The sequence below is a fragment of the Neopsephotus bourkii genome, unplaced genomic scaffold, assembly GCF_033783945.1.
Source record: "Neopsephotus bourkii isolate Nb327-2 ecotype Australia unplaced genomic scaffold, CSIRO-AGI_Nbou_v1 NB_354, whole genome shotgun sequence".
Lineage (NCBI taxonomy): Eukaryota > Metazoa > Chordata > Aves > Psittaciformes > Psittacidae > Neopsephotus > Neopsephotus bourkii.
In genome coordinates this window covers 1,745,048-1,766,133 of record NW_026900860.1, presented here as the reverse complement: position 1 = coordinate 1,766,133, position 21,086 = coordinate 1,745,048, and the positions used below count along the sequence as shown (strand labels likewise).

Here is a 21,086-nt window from a genome sequence, read left to right as displayed (position 1 = left end):
TGAAAAATTTCATCCTGACCAATAAAGTATTCATTCACTCAATCGTTCGGTCACATTAAGCTCTGTTTTCACAGCCTATTGATGTAAAACATAGGAAAGCAATTCTGAGTAAGACCAGTCGTCCATTTCATCCAGAATCTACTTCAGCCAATCTTCAGTGTTGTGGATGTACTTGGGCTAAGGAGAATTTTCACCTTCAGCAGCAGCCTGCACATGTTCTGAGACACAGGGCTTTACACATGCAAGCCTGCAGCACAGTGATTCTTTACTGAAGCCTGCTAAGGTGTTGGCCTCAATAACCACTGGCAACTCAAGTGACTAAACAGCACACTTGGGCACTAGAAACGTTAAAAAGAAAGGAAGGGAAAGCAACCAAATGCCAAATACAAAAATACCAGTGGGCTTAATAGGGACGCATGTATTAACATCATATAACACAAGGATAACACTATACCTTAGATGCAAATTGATCTTTGTTTAATTTAGGAGGCCAAACTGTTTAGAGGAGCAGTAAAAGACTTTACCCACCTTCAGTATAAAAGTCTGCTGCGTTCTAGTGTCCATCACAAGCAAAACCTAAGCAAAAAGTATTCAGAGAAATATTTCAGACTCACATAAGTTAACAAAACACAGTTCTTCAATTAAGAATATTCAACATTAGAAAGGAAGCTATAAGTAATCATTAAAACACAAAATCTGAAGCCCTGTGGCATATATTTGTTAACCAGCCTTTTGTTAGAAGAGAAATATGATTGAGGATACAGATCCCTAGAGAGCTACCAGAATGTGCCCCAATTTCCAATCAGCTAACTTACAGAATGAATGCTAACTTGGTAACAGAAAGGATGCGCACTTCATAATTACAGCAATAATCTAGCAGAACCCAGTTTATAGAAATGCAACGGTAGCAACACAATGAAGCATAAACAGCAACCTTCACATAGCAGTACCTATGTCACTGCACTAAAGTCCTCACTGTACCTACTTTCCTATTGCATCACTTTTTCCCATCAGGCACCCCCTAAATCAAATGGGCTGCCTGCCAGTGGGTTACCAGAGGGGGCAGCTTTTGTAGGTTGTTTCTTTGGGGAGGTTGGTTGGTTGTTTTGGGGGAGGTTTGGGTTTTTTTTTTCCCAGGGTGGTTACATACCTGCTTTCCAGGAAGCTAAGCTAGAAGCTGGCCACACGTAAGCTCAGGACACAAAAGAATGCTTTTATCACCTGTGTAGTCACTGCTGCCTCATTCCTCCACTGGTGATTTCGTTTTGCAGCACTCATAAGCCATAACAGAAATTGCTGCAAGGAAGTCCCTTTGTGCTACTGTAAATTAGTATTAATGTACCAACACCATCAACAAAATAAAGTGGATTTATTTAGGGAGAAAAGAGTGGATGGGTTTGCTGCAGAGAGGAGAACACCTACAGCTGCAGAGAGCATGCGTTTCTGTTCACAGTGCATCACCTCTACTGAAAGCACTTTAAACACAGCACCAATGAGTGAAGTATTAAAGAACAACTACCCTTTTAGCAATCTCCATTTATTTGTGTTGAGAACAAAAATATACATATTTGGGAAGTGGCATCTTTAGGGAGCTGGAACCCTCCGCATCTCCTTCTTGGAATCACCCTGCTCAGGAATTGTTTTCAAACTCCAAGAACACAGATGCACTTGAAAAGCACCAGCTGCAAGACAGCCACAGCAGCAGCACAAGCACAACCCTCCTCCAGCAGCAGGAATTTACAATAGATGTTGTTTATTTACAATAGATGTTGTAAAGTTCTAGTCTAAACACTCACAGTCAAACCAAAACATTTAGGCTTCAAAACATCAAACACCTAAAGGGCTGCAAATGCCAGCACTGGGGTTAAAAGACTTTTGAGTTCAGTATACAAGATGCAGCAACTCCAAGTCAATAGGATGCAATGAAGACCAAGTCAGCTCACATCAAAAAAGCTTTCTTGCAGAGGAATGACATGTCTGGAGTAACAAAGTGCTGGATTCATCAGGAGAGGAGGTTTTGGAGCAGGGCTGCACTCCATCTCGAAGACCTCCTTTTTTACTAGGGTTGGACCCACATTTAAAAGTTGTTCTATCTCTTCTGGAAAAATTAAATCAACAGAAGTTGGTGTTTCTGGGATTTTTTTTGACAATAACACAGAATTTCCATGTCAAGGATATGGTAAAACAAAAGGCAAATGTCCCCAGGCCACTGAGTTTGCTGAATAACTTCTCAGCGCTCTTACCTGGGCCTTCCAGACACAGTGGAAACCAGGTGAATACATAACAACTGTAAAACTGGTTTTGTTACCCTTGCTTAACCAAAAGGTGTTAAAATAAAACCAAACCCAACCAACCAAGAAAGAAAACCAAAATAACAAGAGAAAAAAGAAAAGCCACTTCGCAAGAGGTGCCAAAAGAAGACCAGAAGGGTTCGGAAAGGACTATGTGCTTACAGCCACTTTCCTTCTCCTCCCAAGTTTGTTTGTAACTAGCCACTGTTCACATTGAGGCAATAAATATGAGAACATATGTGATTTTTTTTCTCCAAATGTGCCCTTTGACTGTCAATATCTCCCAAACAGGTGTTGGCTAAATGATTATAAATTGGCCTCTGGATACACCTCTTCAACTGAGCCGTACAGGACTGGCGATAATGTAATTAGACCTAGAAACATCAGGCTGGTGAATGCTTTCCATCTGTTTGGCAATAATGTTTAGTTAACAATAGTCTTTAAAAGAAGCACCTTCAACTTCAGTTCTTAAAGTTATTTATAGGGCCATTCTTAACACACCAGCACTCTTGCTAACAAGAGCTTTAGCCACTTGGAAATTATTAGCCATACGGCTGTATATGAAAAGGAATGGCAGCATTTAACATCTGTATCTCTCCAGATTTACAAGCACCAACCTCATTTAAAGTCATTTCTTAATGAACAGCTCCGTGGTCTGTATTAATATTATAGTTGCATGCACAAAGATCATAAGGAGCCAAACATTTTTTTAATACCAACAGTAGGCCAATCAGTAATGAAGCTGTCAGCATAAAGGACAGAATAATAGCTTCTTTAACCCTCAAACAGGATTTGTTCATTTGTAGAGTAGAAGACACCAATTTAAAAACTGCTCATGGGTTTGCTCACCTTTATAAAGACAAAAATCTAATTTGGTCCTAATTTGATACAATTGTCTTCCCAATAAAAGGCTCCTAAAGCCATCTTTTATTCCATGATAAAACAACTGCTATAACTAAAACTGTCATGAAATAATTACCTTTGATAGCATACCTTATTGCACAAATACAATTAATGTATTCCTCCCTTTCATTTTTCACACTTGCTTATCAGCACTGTATTAGCATATGGTGTACAGAACAGATTACTGAGCCCTCGCCCTATAAGACGACATATAGAATGACTACCACTAACGCGACTAAAGCAGACAACAGGTCCCTTTAGGGCTAGCTTCATCTGTCGTTCTATTACAACATCAAAATGAAAGCAGCAGCTACAGTTTTATAACTGTAATAACAACAAATAATATTGGTGTGCCTTTGAGGTTAACTGCCAACATGGACGAAGCAGTCTCCCTAACCAGCTTCTTTCTTTTACCTTCCCATCAAGCATCAGACCTTCCCGCAGTGAGGATCATCTCCAGCTCCACTTCATTTCATGGAAAATTATTTCTTTGCTGATTCAATAGTGACCTTTCTGCAAGATTCTCTGCCTCAAAAGGCACTCCAAGAAGCCCAGGAAGAGCCAGAAATGTAACTTCAGGGATTCACCTAGTGATGCTCCATTTGGCTCTGGCAGACTGCATGCATGGTCCCACTTAACCAAAAACCTGCTTCAAGGGGAGGCAGCCTGCATGCATATCACAAAAAGGTGGTTTAACCAGGTTCACCAAATCATTAAAGGACTACACTAATGAACAAATCACTATCAGAAAACTCAGGAAGGAGTAAGAGCAGGAACGACATGGTCACAAGTATATTTGCATGATGTTTCATCACCCATCCAGAGCAGAGAAAGGTGAGCAGCTCTTGGATGCACCACCAGTCTCTTGAAGAAATGCTTAACAGTAAACCTGCCACTGACCCAAATGTCAGCTTACCCTCTTCACCTGATGCTTTACAGCCAATTTCTAGATAGTAGAGCTATCCCAACAAGCCCTTCCTGTTTGCATTCCTTCACACTTCTCCTCCATTGCAAAATGAGGGTGCTTCAGTAACTCTTTTTCTAAGGGTTCTTTTTAAACTGCAAAGTGACAATTCTCCACCCCAGTGGCAGAATGGGGCAAAACAGTATTAAACATAGCATTTGAGGCTGAGAAAGTTGGGGCTGTTCAGCCTGGAGAAGAGAAGGCTGTGTGGAGACCTCATAGCAGCCTTCCAGTATCTGAAGGGGGCATATAGGGATGCTGGGGAGGGACTCTTCATTAGGGACTGTAGTGACAGGACAAGGGGTAATGGGTTCAAACTTAAACAGGGGAAGTTTAGATTGGATATAAGGAGGAAATTCTTTCCTGTTAGGGTGGTGAGGCACTGGAATGGGTTGTCCAGGGAGGTTGTGAATGCTCCATCCCTGGCAGTGCGCAAGGCCAGGTTGGACAAGGCCTTGGGTGATATGGTTTAGAGCGAGGGGGGTTGGAACTTGATGATCTTAAAGTCCTTTCCGACCCTAACTATTCTATGATTCCCTGTGGCATAACACTGCTCTTCTCTGAAGCAGATCACAGAGATACTCACATTAGACTAGGCTGCTTCTAGCTCACATAAGCTGATGGAGCCTGTTTCATTGATGATGACCACTGCAATATTTAATACCTCCTAACAGTGAGCTGTCAGCTGTAACATTCAGCATCCTATCTTGGAGGGAAGGGAGAAGAATGCACAGCAGGGCATTCCTAGGCACTGAGCAACTAGGCTGTGACACAAAAGGAGACAAGGCAAAATCCTATTTGCAATACTAACATAGAGTCAAGGTCTACATACTATGGCTGGCTCCTAGGGCACTTTTGCTTACTCATCCTTGCCCTGTTTTCTTGCATTGACGACAACCTCAATGTGGCCAAAACCACCGGCAGGCAAATACCAATTGCCACAGATAAATATATAATGTAAATAAGTGTCTTCAGCAGCACAGACATCCCTATTCTGCAGAAGCACTTGAGCTGTCAGGCATATCCCAAAATACAAGCCAACGCAGCAGTGCTGCATGGCAGCATCTCAGTAGAGTGGCAGAAAGCAATACCCCCGCCACCCCGTGATGCCAAAGAGGACTTTCTACTTGTGATTTTTAGGGTTCTTTCATAAGTCAAGGGTTAATTCTGATGCTGACAGCAGCTACTTAAAAAAATTAGCTTCTTAGATTTGATTTACAGTGTATCCAATGCCTTCATGGTAAATAAATTAAACTCAATTCAATATAGGAGGTACAATTAATTGGAGAAGAATAAAATAAAACCTGCCTGGTAAATAACCCTAGTCTAGCTTTAAGAAAACAGTTCATTTTAGGATCCTTTAAATGCACAGAAATTAGCAAATGTTTCGGTATGCTAATTTTTTTAATTAAAAGATATTTCTGCAGTAAAAGCTCTTTCATATGCACTACTGATTCTTCATCAAACGTTAAGTTTCCAACTTAACACCACTATAGCCGGTGGCAGCCTGAAGGTTTACCATCTGCTGCCACCCAAAGTCACGGTGGCCACCTTCAGAACATATGCATCAAAGCCCTGAGATAAGAGACCGAAGGAATACTGCAGAAGTCAGCATAAGGGGAATCACAAACCCAGAGGCAGGCAACAGGCGAGTCACCAGGAAAAAAGGACGTGCTGAACCATTAGTCACCCCACCGAGCACCCAACCAAGGTCGCAGGGGACAACACTGGAAGAACTAAGGACTGCTCTAAATGCACTGCTCTCCTGCGGGGTGGCTTTGACATAAATGCAGTCCTCTGTCACACTGCAGACATTTGCTCCCCCAGTTCCCCTTTCTTTTCTTTTTCCCCTCTCTACCCCACACACAGCATCTAATACTGACTCTTTTCTAGTCTTCACACTATCAGGATGTGCCACGGAACACACCTGTGCTTTTCATTTACTTGAGAAGCTTTTAACACTGACCAAAATAAGCACCTTAAAACATGTTGCTTACAAGAACATAACTCTAAAGTCACTAACACAGGCTGAAGAATGCCTCGTGCCTGATCAAAGAAAACGAAATAGGATCTCTTACTGCAGTACCAGATACCAGAAAGGTTCTGAAGACACACCAGAGCTTAGGAATTACTTTAAAAACAGCTCCATTCTGTTATTAAATTACTATTCTACACTGAAAACACATCAGGTAATAATGTCACCAGTGGCCCATCTAGTAATTCTGGTCCTTAGCTCCTAAAAAAAAGGCATTCCTACCATACAGTTATAGAATGGTTTGGCTTGGAATGGACCTTAAGATCACACAGTTCCTACCCCTTGCCACGGGCAGGGACACCTCACACCAGACCATGTCGCCCAAGGCTCTGTCCAACCTGGCCTTGAACACTGCTAGGGATGGGGCAGCCACAGCTTCGCTGGGCACCCTGTGCCAGCGCCTCAGCACCCTCACAGGAAAGGGAAGAGCTTCTGCCTTAGATCTAACCTGAACTTGCCCTGTTCCAGTTTGAACCCATCACCCCTTGTCCTGTTGCTGCAGTCCCTGATGAAGAGTCCCTCTCCAGCATCCTTGTAGCCCCCTTCAGACACTGGAAGCTGATCTGAGGTCTCCACACAGCTTCTCTTCTCCAGGCTGAATGGCCCCAATTTTATCAGCCCATTTTCATAGGATATATTCTCTAGCACAAGTCCTACAAACTCAAACATGTATCAGATGATCACTCAGGATTCTTCTCCTTGCATATACAGCTGTAAAATCCTGTTACAGGTAGTGACAAGACAAGCTGGTCACCCAAGTCTAGCATGAGTACTTTGGACTGCAAGAAAACCTTAGCAGGGGCTGGCACAGAGCAGGATGCCACACTCAGGGTAGGGTTGTGGTGACGAGGCAGAAGCAGGGGTGCAATCCCCCCCGCTCTCCTCAGCTGTGTCCTGTCAAGGCTTCCAGGATTAAAAGATCCATTTAACACAGATTTACTCTTGTCACTTTTCAGATTACACCACCCAGACTCTCGCTCGTCTCCCTCTGTTGTTATAAAAAGATTACATTTGCCTAATATGTATGAGAAATGTGATTATCGCTTATCCTTGTACCTGTGCAATACGAATTATCTTCAGTTTGCAATTATTCCTCCTTTCAAACCATTATCTAAGGAACTTAGAGCTTGTATATTCTATGACTTGCAATAATAGTGTACTTAAAAGACAAACAGTGCAGCTTTAAATAATGCAAATGCTAAGAAAGTAGCATAGAGTCAAACTTTTAAATACTTTTAGCTGGTTGGTAACAGAGAGGAAAGTCCACATTCTTAGAGCAAACTAAAAACTGGCCAGTGAATGACAAATGGTGAAATATTAACCTAGGACATATATATGGCAGGTTTTACTAGAGAACACAGTTTACAGTGTGAAATGCCACTCAGCATCACCAACTAATCGCCTGGCACAAATTACGGACTGAGCAACTTAGTAACAGTTAAGAAGACAAACTTAAATATTTAAAGGTTTAAAAGAAAATAAAAGTTTAAAATAAACTACCTCTAGAAATTATTTCTTTTTGGAGGCCTGCACTGAAATAGTCAATAATCTAGTTCCTATTTTATAAAGGGAAGGGCAGAGTCTGTGTTATTTTACCCAATCTTAGGACTCATGTCAGATGAAACAAAACATTCACTGAAGTCAAAAGAAATAGTGAGATAGAGAAGCTAAAGAGAGACTAAGAGTTATGACAACAGAACACCCAGAAATGTTCAGACTGGTATAAACAGAAAGACTTCAGGAAAACAAGTGTCAGGGGTTTGGGCACAGAAGAAGGGACAGGAGTCTAAGGTGGGATAGAGAATGTGTTTTGAAGTTGAGTAAGTTTTGTTACTTGGGGCTTGAAACGTGACTGTAGCTTACAAATAATCCCACAGAGACAAGGAAAGGAAAGCAGTGAGCCAAGAAATCAGTTTTGACAAAGACCCTGTAGTTGATTTGATTTTGTGGCAAGTCACTTAAGAAACTAAAGGGTTATCAAAATATAAACCAAGCTCTTAAAAACTTATTTGTATTAACAGTTACTGCTATTACTCAGTTTTAGATTTGCAACCATTTTTGCCACTGCTATTTTCCATTATGCCCTGTTTGGATGAGGAAACCTTGCTAGTCAGTTGAATTCACTATACCATGCTTACAGCCAGTTTCTATTTCCAAGCACCATAATGAAACAATAATGAATGTCTGTGCTGGATCCTGTTGTTGATTACAGCTCCCTTTCCCCCATACCCCTTATATACACCCAGCCACTCATTCAAATCCATAAGATGATCTACAAGAAACTTGGCAGTGTGCACCTGAGAGCCAGGAGAGAAAAAACATCTGCTATCATCAACTCAGTTTTACAACTGCAACAGTCCTTGTGTCACCTCGAAATACAATGTTGAGCATTGAAGTTTTTAAGTGTTATTCACGCACCACACACACACTGCCATAAAACAAGCCCATTTCTCCTATCCTCTGATTAAACTTCATTAAAACTAACCATAACCTGATTGAATTCAACTATGGAGCTGCAGATTATGCATGTGAACTCTACATATATTCTGCATACTCCTGCTTTTTGGCACTTTCACTCGTCATGTAGACAAGTAGTAATCACCCTTTCTAAATAATTAATAACACTGATTTGGTGGTACTGCCTATTTCTAAGGTCAATTCATCCAAACGTATTCCCATTAGACTTCTCACGGTAGCACAACAGCCACAAAACATAACCACGGCAGGGGGGTTGGAACTAGATGATCTTAAGGTCCTTTCAACCTTAACTATTCTATGATTCTATATTCAAGATGAAGAGAATTACTTCCAGTTCTTCAGAGAAGTTATTTATTTCTAGATTCCTCTCCAGAAACTCAGAAAATTTTAGCAAAGAGAGTATTTTATTTTCTAAGCTTTCAGATTGTGTAACAGAGCTTAACAAACAGCGTATTGAACAACAAGCCCAAATGTACAGACATCTGTGGAAGGACAGATCACAGTCACACCAGTGCCAACACAGACAATGTGGCTTGATGGGGGACCAAGGGAGGGGATAGAAAAGACATAAAAGACAGTCATTGGTTACAGAGGCATAGTTATTACTTAATGCACTCTGCTTTCAAGATGAATCTTTAAATTGAATGAATCTAAATAACAGAGGAATAAGAAATTGGGGTTGAAACAGCATTGTCAAGGTATCCAGCAGCACCATAACAAAGTCGTTTCTTTAGGGGCCAGTTATAGCTTCAAAGCAAAGATTTGCCTAGGGCAGAAACTCAGCACAGAATCTGCAACCTTGATTTTTAATTAGGCAAATTTTGAAAGCAAAATCTATTATTCCAAAAAAGAAGTTTCCTACTTCAACCTAAATGAACTGATAAAATAATTGACCATTCTACATTGGTGATAACAGCAGGTAAAATATTTAGATATTAGCCCGTTTTCAACGTGGTACCTGTGGTAACACTAACAAGAGCTTTGCTGCTCGATCAGCAGCACATCAGAGTCCACAACATTTGCAGGACAAAGCCACCCTGGTGATTACATTAAACCTCTGTTTTCAGAAACCTACTCACTGGTAGACTTTTCCCATAACAAACACATAAAATACCTGCAATCACCACCTAGTTAACCTTTGACACCACAAAGTGAGCAAGCATAGCAGCAGTAGGATTCAAGAAACCTGGTTTTCTCAAGCAAAGTGTAAGTCCTCTTGGGTCTAGTAAAATAGCTGGACTTACAGCACATCCTTTGCATGAGAGCAGAAGGATGGGAGGCGAGGCAAGGCACGGATAGGGTCATCATTCTATGACTCTTCATGTTTTAGAGAGTCTAATAATGCTAAGATCTCTAACTCAGATTCAGCAGAAAAGGGTCAACACAGCAAAAACTGTTAAGGTGACAAGGAAGGTGGAAAGGCAGAAAAAGAGGGAAGGATGGCACACTGGGAATAAGCTAGGCTAAAATTAAATGCCTAATCATTCTGCCTAGCCTAAAGTAGTTTGAAAAACCCTGAGTTTCAGGTAGCAACAAGCATTTTGTCTGTGAAAACGAAGCCAATTCAAAACACTTCAAGAGGCTTCAGATGAAGAACAAAGACTGACATTACTCTGAGGGAAGGCACTGAACCTTTCAGCATTTGATGGAGAGCAGGTTAACAGCTGGTTTTCTCGAGGCAGCACTGTAGCAGACAGACGCCACTCAGGGCTTCAAGCAGCAGCAGGAGAACAAGTCTGCAAAGCAACCACCACCATTTTTAAGGCTGTGTTTAAGCCAGTCTTGCACAGGATTAGGCAAGACAGCAGTTAAAATATGCCAGTTACCTTCTACACACCCATTTTCTGCTGAAACTGAAGCAGCTACCACAGGGTTAGAACAGGAGTTCAGGCAAAACTCTGTGATGCTGAATCTGCTACAGACTTGTGACCAAAAGCATGGCATCTTCAATACTGGCCTTGAAAATCAGAATCCACTTTCCAAAGCAAACACCCTCTGTCATCTACTTGGCTCCAGTGAGGATACTTCTACATCAATTCAGATTTCTCCATGATGTGAGCTTCAGGGCATATGTAAGCGGAGGAGGCAAAGAACAGTGATGGTGAGGAAGGAGGTGAGATGGTGCTTTAAACCAAAGGCAGGGGCATCGTCTCCAGCACACAGATACACGTGCATACTCCTGCTTCTTATTCACACACATTTTGTGTATTCATTATAAACCTCAAGTAAAAGATGCTCTGAACTTCTGGGCTTAAAGCAGTTTTTCATTCACCTCACATTATGAACACCTCAAAATAGATGAAAACAAAAGGCAGCATACTCAGAATAAGATGAAGTTCATAAGGAGAATCTGGAAGCATGGATGCAGAGTACAAAGATGCTTGAAAGAATATTGCCCCCTTTTTCATACAATAATTAAACATAAACTCTGCCCCTTATGATACTGTTCACACATGAGCATACCAGCTGTATACATGGGCCCGTTATTCCTCACACACACTTCCAACACTAAGACCTTTTATTTCTATCATCACCAGAGCTCTGATTCTTCCCAACTGTGCCTGAAAGATCTGGACACATTCAGCTCCCACCTGCAACACTTACTGGAGCTGTGTGCTCAGAGAGATCGAGGAGATCTGATCCCACCAAAAGCTTCATTCTGATCAAGCATCTTTTCCAGTTGCTGTTTAGTATTATGCAAAAATGAAGATACTGAAACGGTTCACTTCCAACACTTCTGCAGCCTCACACTGGCAGGCTAATTCACAAAGGCCATGCCTACTGCATCTATTTAGTGACTACTAATTTTAGTTAGTGCCTAATTCAACAGATAGGTGCTCTTTCCAACCTGTCTCCCTGATACATATACTAAGTGGAACACAGGCTAAATTCTGTACTTACCACTGAGGAAAGAAGATGTAATGCATGTGAAGTCAGAGCTGGGAAAAGCTTGTGTACTATAAAAACAACTATAATACCTAATGCATATAGCCCTCTGAGGAGAAGTTACAACTTAGGCACATAATTACAACAAAACAGGCAAAGAAAAGCAAAAAATCAGTCCCCATAGCTAGCATCAGTCCAATAAGAAAAAGAAACCGAGCAATCCAGACCTTAAGAGACCAGCTACAGGTTTTCTGATGTATGATACAAGTGCATCAATTGACCATGCATCAGTACATCACGGGCAAACCAAAGACGATATAAGGAACCATCAAAAGGCACCAGGGAACTGGCATGCCAAAAAGGAAATGAGTCCTTACAGTCTGCATTAGCCACTGCCACATTGCTGAATAATGCATCATCTTAGAAGTACTTGGTAGGGTGATAACTAATCAGCATCATCAAAACAATGAAGCAATTCTTCTGGTCTCTTCATTAGGCTTGCAAAAATATCCATATGGTGCTTTCCTGTCTAAAGAAGGGAATTACCCTGGGAGCTTGGAAGCCATGATTTGCATGAGTCAAAAGCAAACCTGGCTTCATTGCTGTGTGTCTGTCTTGGCGGGGGATTTAAACTCCAAATTCTCAGGGAAGAAGAGCCATGTGTCCCCAAGCCCCCATTTCAAGTAACAGTTCAGAAGCAGGAATTTCTAACCCTCTACATTTCACATATTCAGCGGCTTATTCAACCGAAAACACATCAAGTTGTCCTTACCCCAGCACTGTAACCATGACTTCACTTTTGAAAAACAGGCCTCAGCCTATTGAATGCCACCAAACATGTACCTTATCCTTTAGCTCAAATACATTTTGCATGACCTTACATGAATTGCTTAGATAAAAGCCTTTTTTCTTCTACTTTTGTTATTTTAAAGTGCAGATGCATTTGAGTCATTTTCCCCTTTTGTTTCATATCCTTAAGATCCACAGCTTCAAAGACAAAATGTCAGCATGCAGTCGATTTATGACTGAATTCTTGAAGAGCCACTGAAGAATTACCTTGTCAATCACCCCAAGGACTCTGAAGGCCTTCAGTTCCTCGGCAGGGCTCCTTAGGTTCCAAGAGGGCCTTGAACTTAGTGATCCTGGAGGCTAATGGAAGATATCAAAGATGATACATCAATCAGGGTGGTACTTGAAGGAAGACTGCCTGCTGAAGCAAATGCCAGGCCGAAGGAAACTAAATTTATCATAAATCAGAGAGAGTGAAGATGAAAGGAGAAGTTTTCTGTTTGTCCTCAGTGGAAGGGATTGGAAAAAAAACAAACCACAACAACTTGCAAGTAAATAAAAATCATTGAGGTAACATTGAAAACCAAAATTTTAAAAGAAAATGTAATGAATTTTTCTATTTTCTATGCTTAATGGAACCTGGCAATTGATTACTCAGTTCTTACCCATCACAATAATCAATCAAAGCCTTACAGGTATTCTGGATACAAAGTAATTCAGAGATCACTGAGAGGAAAGCAAATTAGAGGCTTTTTAAGCCTGAAGAACATAAAATACAGAATTACAAACAGGGGTCTCGTGCTCTCTGGTGAGCTTTATGAAATCCTTTTAATAACAAGGTGCACAACAGAAAGAAATCCTCAAATTGCCCTAGAAAAAGGATCTAGCTATGTATCGTTCATCTAGAAATTAACACCATAGCAAGAGAATTGGCAGGAGCTGACTATTCAAGCAGTTCATATGCATAAATTCTTGTCTGTGCTATGTTTTGTAGCTACTCAGGGCAAACTCAAAGCTTGCGTGTCAGAGGGGGAACAACATTGCAACTGGAAGTCTTCTGGGACAAAGCTCAGCCCCTTAAGCAGCACATACACCTCTGGCACACTAACATTTTCAGGAGAATTCATCGATCTTCCTCTAAATACCCAACGTGCAACTTCTACCAGAACCACAGACCTGGATCTCTTCCTCAGAAATAAGGTAAATTCATTTGCAGAGTTGCTGAATACCAAACTCCTTTTGAACATAACCTGGCCTTCCCAGCACACTGCTGCTGCACAAAGGTAAAGGAAGCTGAAAGGCTTCTAAGAAGTAAAAGCTGTTTAATTTGTCAGCATCCTGAAGTAATATTTAACAAATACATCACAATGGAAAACTGCTGGCAAGCAATTATGCTGTGGATAAAATGTCTGAGTATCAAAGATCAAGAAATTTTTCAGTATGATCAGCTCAGAAAAACTAAAGATCCTGAACTAGGACAATTCCCTTTGCTTCCCCACAAGTGTTTCTCCTCTAGCATCCTTACTGTGCTGTCCCCAAAGGCCAGAGCACCTCTTCAAATCCCACCCCAAAACTGGTTCTGCTTCATGTTGCCAGTCAACCCCCTTTTCTCCTTCCAAATTCCTTCCCCAATTCAACATTTATTTAAGCATTGGCCACAAAATTCCAAAGAAAGGGTCATGAACACATGTTCGAAAAGCATGGAGGAAAGTGTGCTTTTGTGTTCACCTACTGGGCTTGATGTTTAAAAGAGATTATTAGTTATCTTCATTTGTCTAAACACTGCCAAGCAAGAGTACCAGCAACAGTTAATATAAAACCACCCAGGTTCTACATATCTAAAGGTTTTAGCATGAAGAAGAAATTAAAAGCCTCTAAATGCACTTTTTCCTCCAAGCCTAATTTAGGTTCCACATCCTAGTAAGCTGCTGGAAGGTCGAGGGAGTTCTTGTGTTGGGTTGAGTTTTGAGTGTGTGCAATTCTTCTGCAATAATATTTGCTTTGAAACAAGAAGTTGTGCTAACACAGAGCTTATCCATGACAAGATTTCCAAAGCATTCCAAGGAATATCCGTAATGAAAGAGACATTTCCAAATCCTCCTGACTGCTGTACAGTATTTCCACTTTTATCTGCATGTTATTCCCTTTTAGAACCATTCCTCAATAATAAAGCTTTTAAAGTTTTCTCTTATGCATAACATTTCAACCATGAATGAAGTTCCTACATTTTTACAGAAGTTAACTAATAGTTAACTATTGAGTTAACTAACAATTAACTAGTCCAATAATGCTACAGAATCAGATTTCTTCACCCATCGTATCTGAAGAGCCCCCAGAAAAACCCAGTATGTACTTTTGGGCCCTTCTCTAGAACATCACCAATGGTGGCACAATCAGCAATACTGTGTACACACACTGCTTTTCATTTACGCACTATACAGACACCTCTTACCTTAAAACGCTTTACAGTCACATCCACAGCTCCCAGTGGCTTCTCCATTTTTACCAGTTTCAGGTTATTTTTTGCTCTTTACAGTATTTTGGTTTCACTGTTGCAAAGTCTAATAGCAGAGGCCAGTGCTGGGGAGGCATCATATTCTGTCGTGAAGCAAGCACACTCTAAATACCCAATTCCCAGAACTACAGCAGTTAAGCACTCTATGAAGCTTCCTGCTCCTCTGAATAGAGTGAAAATCCAAGCTCTGCATCCAGCCATCAGTAATAAAGAAAAGCTAGCTCTCTCATTAAAAGTAGAGGAACGAAATAATAGAGGAAGGAGTAACAAAGTCAAAAGCTTCCTTTGCCTACAAAAATAAGGCATTTATATTCTAAGGAAAATGGCAAGCTACCTCTGCTGGCAGGTGGCCATCAGCAGCTTGTCCAAATGCTCAGCATGCTGCTCAGGTACCCCAGCATCTTCTCTCTTGTGCCTAGACCCTCTGTGTTTTGAAACCATTTCCAGACTACATTCTGAGCAACACAGCTGGAGTTACCTGACTTGGGACTGGCATCACCAGTTCCTTTCCCATCACCACCTCTTGGCTAGTGGGTGCTAATTTCAAGTAGAAAGGGATGATGCTGATTGTGATACTGCCCTTTGCAAAGACTCAGCAGCTTGTGGCCTCCACCTGCCTTTGGAAGGCTCTAGTTTCACAAGCTACACAATGAAATACAGCAATAGCTCCTGTCTCAGCTTTGGCATCATTGCTAGCAGTTGTAAGAGCTGGGGGAGAAAGAGAAGTACACCATGAGCCAAGCAAGAGGAAAAGCCTCTTGTGTTAAACTCATTTAAGGCACGAGCACTATCCCTAGCTCAGTGACACAAATGCTATTTGATAGAAAATGATGCAACTGCTGATGTTGCCACCTTTGACAGCAGTTACCACAGAAGCTAAGGATAGAAAAAGCACTTTCACAAACACCAGTGCAGAGCTACACATCAAAATGTGATCTCCTCTCACCATTCAGAGACCTGCATCTAATGACTTCAGTAACTGTAGCATGGCCAGGCCGTTATACCTTATATATATATATATATATATGTGCACAAAGAAACAATTCTCAATATAAAAAACTTGGCATAAGTAGCATCATAAATGATTTCAAAGAGTGAAAAAAACCCACCATGCATTATAAAAATACCAAAGTCAAAACAGACCCAAAGCCTGCCCATGCAGCTGTGCTGGGCTTTGCAGCTGACAGCTTTGTGAGACTGCAGCTTTCCAACTGTCAGTCCAGTGAGATGTAAAGGTTGTGCTGTAGCTCGTACTCAGGTTTGGAGGTGGCTCCCCAGAGCTGCTACTAAAGGGGCAGAGGAGAAAATACACCTTCAGTATCTGCAAAATGGCCTGCTACTGCTGTTACACAGCATCCTCGAGTGCTTGTCGGTGAGAAAGCCCTTGAGGCTGCCGTTCTGTGCCAAAGGAAGAAGAGGAGGACAGCATTTGCTGCAGCTTATTTTTCCCAGAAGGTCTACATGCCTGTTTACAACCTCCAGAAGCTGCCTCCACGTCTCCTACGGGTCACAGAGAGGCTTTTCTCAATGCTTACAAGACCCTGTCAAGTGAATTCCCAGTTCATGGTCAGTCATAGTTGCGTCAACTCCCTGTGCTTCTCTTCAGCCTTAAGAAATCTTCTATCCATCTGTAAGCCCTCTGCCCATAACCTTTTTTCAACAGTGCCAAGAGTTCTTCAAACACTTTCTCTTGTGCTCCTCTCTTCAGCACTCAGACTTGCCAGCAGCAGGGTGGTTACTAAGGAGGCTATCCTTGAGGACTACACTGTTGGCTTTTGTTGAGGGAAGGTAAGTAACAAACTACTGTTGTTCTTTGTTTGGTTTCCATGGCATCAAAGATATTTTTGCTTCTCAGCTCTGAAATGCCAGGCCTTTGCCTCTAGGGAAATCTGGTTTTCAGAGCAAAGGGCCTGGCATTTCAAGCTGGGGGGGAATGGCTTGCTTCCTTCTGCCCCAGACCCCTAGAGAAAATCCACCAAGCTTTACCTTCATGTGGTGTTCAGATGGCAAATGGGTGACTTGGGGTGCATTCAGCAGGCAGTCTTTTGAGACTGCTGCACATGGCTCAGTATCCAACTGATAGGTATGTCCCCATCCAACTCTGGGATATGTTTGAGGCTGAAGGGTGCAGGATGATAACTGAACCTGCACTTCTGAGCTTACCTCTTCCCTTGCCAGACGTTTCTCATTCTGGTGGATGAGAAAGAAGTAAATGTCATGTCTAAGAAGGTCAGGTAAGCCTAGTTTTGATGCTGATCATTGTGACTGCTCCTTGTAAGGGCACAATAGGAAGCACACAGCTATCTACGCCAGACACGGTTGACAAAGCACTTCTGCCTTGTAACATCAGGTCATGAACAAGAACGTTTTGCCTTAAATCCCTATGCCTGCTTACAAGTCAGACATCTTCCTCCAAGGTGCAGTCTCAGCACCCCCACTGCCCATGATGTTCCCTGCACTGAACCATGCTTCCCATAACAAAACCACACTCTGCCAATGTAATATTGCCACAGGTACTGCTAAAGAACAGGATTTGCCCTTCATTTTCTCACAAACCAATTTCAGTTGTGCTGGCTTGGCCATGCTTCTAGGACAGGCATCCTACGCACCCAGTGATTTCTCTCAGACTTCAGTACGTCTCCAGAAACTCTGATGAGAGACCTCTTTACAGATCCATGTGGGCAAAGAAGGTATTGTATATTGTTACTTAAAACATTGGCACAAATATCCTGCCCAAGCACCAGCATTTGAAGAGATGGTATCAGTCAGCATGACCTACAGCAGTGCCACAGGAGGTAGCAACAGACCAGCCTTGCCCCAGCATGACCAATGGCATGTAAATGGCAGTTAGAGAAACAACAAGCTGGTGTGAAGTGACAATGAAAAGAGGTATACACACCTGTACACTATAGACTTGATTCCTTTAGGAGGAGGACATGCTACACATAGAAGCAGGTCATTTCAGCTCACTTATCACTGTTTGCAAGGGGTGGAATAACTCATGCAAACTCCAATATAAACTATCTGGAGCAGTAAATATGAAAAGCACTAAGATGCAAGAATTCAGGTCTGCTCAGGAACCAGCATGCAAGAGAGTCACACTCCCCACTTGCCTCAAGACACTAAACCAAAGCACAGAGCATGCCAACCCTTAGTGGTTCCTACCACTACCCTTACAACAATCCTTTTCTCAATGCACTTCCAGCTATCAACTTGGAAACAAGCTGCTCCTCACCACCACTATCATGACCCAGACGCACCATCTGCCCTTGCTGCCAGCAAATTCCAAAGCTCTATGAGAAAAGTCAAATTTATGCATTATGAAGAGCAAAGAAAGGATATTAAAATACACAAACAGACTTAGTAAAGCAAAGCCAAACATGGGAACATGGTGGGGTTTTGTGGAAAGAAGAATAAGCCAGGTGCACCATTTTGCTTGTGCAAAGTCAGGTTTGCCCTAACTTGTCAGGTTTGAGGTTTAACACAGAAGGAGAATAATTTTGTATTCTCATCACCTTTTTTTTCCCCTTGTCTTATCCCGGTTAGTCCTGCTTTCCTTTGGGTCTGCAAAGAAGGCATGTGCCTTATTCTGTCCAGCATAAAAGAGGAAATACTTTACCTCTCAAGTTCACATACAAAAATACAACCTATTTCTTCCTCCTTCCCAACCACAATTCACTTTTAAACTTATAAAAAGGCAAAAATAGGTTGTTCACTTTTTTTTTATCTTGTTCTGCAGTTTCCAAACACACTGAGGTTTCCATTCAATACAGATTCTTCCCCATTTTCAGGGGTGTTTGACCCAAAGAAAGACTACCTAGTAGGAGTTCGTATCAGTCCAAAACACTAAATTGTTCAAAGTACACTTCATAGCAGCAGCAAGACTCCAAATGTCACAAAATATATCCCATTTGGAACATCCTCAAAACTGTACTTGTGGGCTCGCAACATTAAAAAGCTACCCTTCAAAATCACTGCCTTTGCTTTTTTCATTTACTTATTAGGGAGCTGGGTTTTAGAAGGCTTCCCATTTCTGCAGCAGTGGTCTCCTTAAAGCATTTTCAGATCTGTGCAAAATAAGAAGCAATAATCTTGTGCCCCTTTTGTCCTCACTTGATATAAATGTAGAGAGACAGGGAGTTGGTGACTTTTATACTTACTACAATAGGGTGGTCACTGACAAGCACACACAGTTTAGCATGACTGCAGTAAAAGTCTGAAGTTAAGAACAGATAAGTCCCAAAGGAACTGTTTGGGGAAGGGCAAAGTAGAAATTTATTGAGGGTATCTTGGAACAAGATTTGTTTGTCTTTTGCACAAGTACAGATAAGGGTGTTTCTGCTTAAGAAGGTAGGAATTACTACAGGACCTCCTCAAAAAGCAAGAAGCAGTTGATCACTTCAGGATATCCATTTGAAGGGATCTGGAAGAACCTTTGCTCAATTTTAAGTACTTATTTTGAGGGAAATTCATCTCATGTCCCCTTGCCACGTGCTTGACTCACTTCTGATATACACTGTTATACCCTAGGCTAAAGAAGCCAGCAGCCTTCTTGCTCCCTACAGAACTGAGCAATAGCAAGGGAAAGTCAAAAGCAACGTTATGTTCTAGCACAGATTTTTGCTTTAAATTCTTTAGCATGATTAAAAGAGTTTATATCATCGTGTGCTTACATCATTTACATTACATAAGTTGTGAGTAGAGGAAACCATGCAAAAAAACAGGCCTGTATTAAATGAACCACTCAATGCTATGAAACACAAACAAGAAGAATGGCAACTTAACAGAGTAACATCAAAACACTCCTCAGACTCCCTGAAAGAGAAATCCTAGACAGTTTGTGAACCTCAGGCTCATATTTATTTTGCTAAATGACAGGACAATTTAATTACATGAAATTCTGGTCAGAAAGAAAAGAAACTGAAGCCTACCATAGAAACAGATGAATCTTCTGAGGGTTTATGGAAGAAGCTGGAAATCTGTTCAGCACGCATAAGGTATTCTGCAGTCTTCCTTTTCACTGCTTCACGACGAGTTGGACTTGATTCACCTCAGTGGAGGAAAAGAGAGAAGCACTAAGTAATCAAAGCACATGACTGCTTTGATTTTACCTTTTTGGTTTGCTTTGGGTTATGCCTAATCAAACCTACAGATAGGTTTTCTTATAGAAAGCAAATACTCTGATATCAGAGTTCTACAAAACTAACAATTCAAACCTCGCTACAGACCAAGGTAAACAGAGTCTTACCTCAGTTTTCTGTGTATATGTTTCTATGTTAACAGAAGAAGTGAGACCCCTGATCCAAACATTATACTCCAAAAAAAACCTCAATCAGAGAAGACATAAGACATTTGCAAGAAAACAATAAGGAAACTGGGGTTTTGCCTCCTGTTTCTAATATTGGCTTTTCTAAATATAAAGAAAAGCCAGAAATGCTGTTAATAGGCAAAAGACAACATGAGAGAGACCAAGAAATCTTGCTCATGGCTTTCCAATGCTGCTCCTTGCCTGTTGGCCTGGGGCAACACAGGAAGAAGGACTTACACCAACTACTTCACTTCCCAGATGGCTGAACCACCACAGTGTTATGGCCACTCTACCCAGCCTCTTGCAAGAAGTGAGAATCCCATGATCCTGCACAAACTCCATCTTCACTTCAAAACTTAAGAGTTTATCATGAGCAGTATATTGTTATAATAGGCTCAATTTGTGATGACAACAGAACAGTCAACCGCCAAGCAAAGATAAGACTGCGAGTCACAACTGCTATAACAGAGAATTGATGTTACTATGCTGAAACATAGTTAGAGACAACTGTCCCAGAAGAAGTCTGAATGATGGCAGAGACTTCATGTGACCCTGACAGCCTCTTCCAGCCCTGAGGCCATCCAAGACTTCAGAAACACAGCCTTGGCCACGATAGGCTTCTGCACCAACGGGTACGAGCCACCACCTCTCACAAACCAATGCTCTAACAGGGCAAGGAACTGCAAGGATATCTGTCTAACAGCTACTCAACATGAAAGCCAAGGCAAGGAACAGAAGAGGTAATAAATTAAGCACACAAATACACAAACCCTAACCAAGAGCAGATAACAGAGACAATAACAAAGACTAGAACTCATGAGATATTGATCAATGGGCCATGAAAAGAACCTCTGAGTGTAACCTTGAAGAAGTTCAACCAGAAACTTGGTAACTGATAAGGAAAAAAAAAGGATTAT

The 21,086-nt window shown here is 41.5% G+C and overlaps 1 protein-coding gene across 11 annotated transcripts in view; it reads right to left on the bottom strand.

Moving 5' to 3' along the window:
• RPS6KC1 (ribosomal protein S6 kinase C1) overlaps positions 1–21,086 on the bottom strand; it is a 91,932-nt gene that overhangs the window by 29,621 nt on the left and 41,225 nt on the right. For 9 of the 11 annotated variants that reach the window (XR_009724710.1, XM_061348371.1, XM_061348367.1 and 6 more), the window contains 3 exons: positions 19,793–19,911; positions 12,614–12,706; positions 529–576 (listed from right to left, as the gene is read on the bottom strand). Coding sequence is in view for 10 of the 11 variants with exons in the window: in XM_061348371.1 (XP_061204355.1) it covers positions 529–576; positions 12,614–12,706; positions 19,793–19,911 (260 nt within the window). In the remaining variant the exon portion in view is untranslated. Of the gene's footprint in view, positions 1–528; positions 577–12,613; positions 12,707–14,798; positions 14,945–19,792; positions 19,912–21,086 lie in introns of those variants that run through there. The other 2 variants (XM_061348376.1, XM_061348372.1) reach the window with 2 other exon arrangements.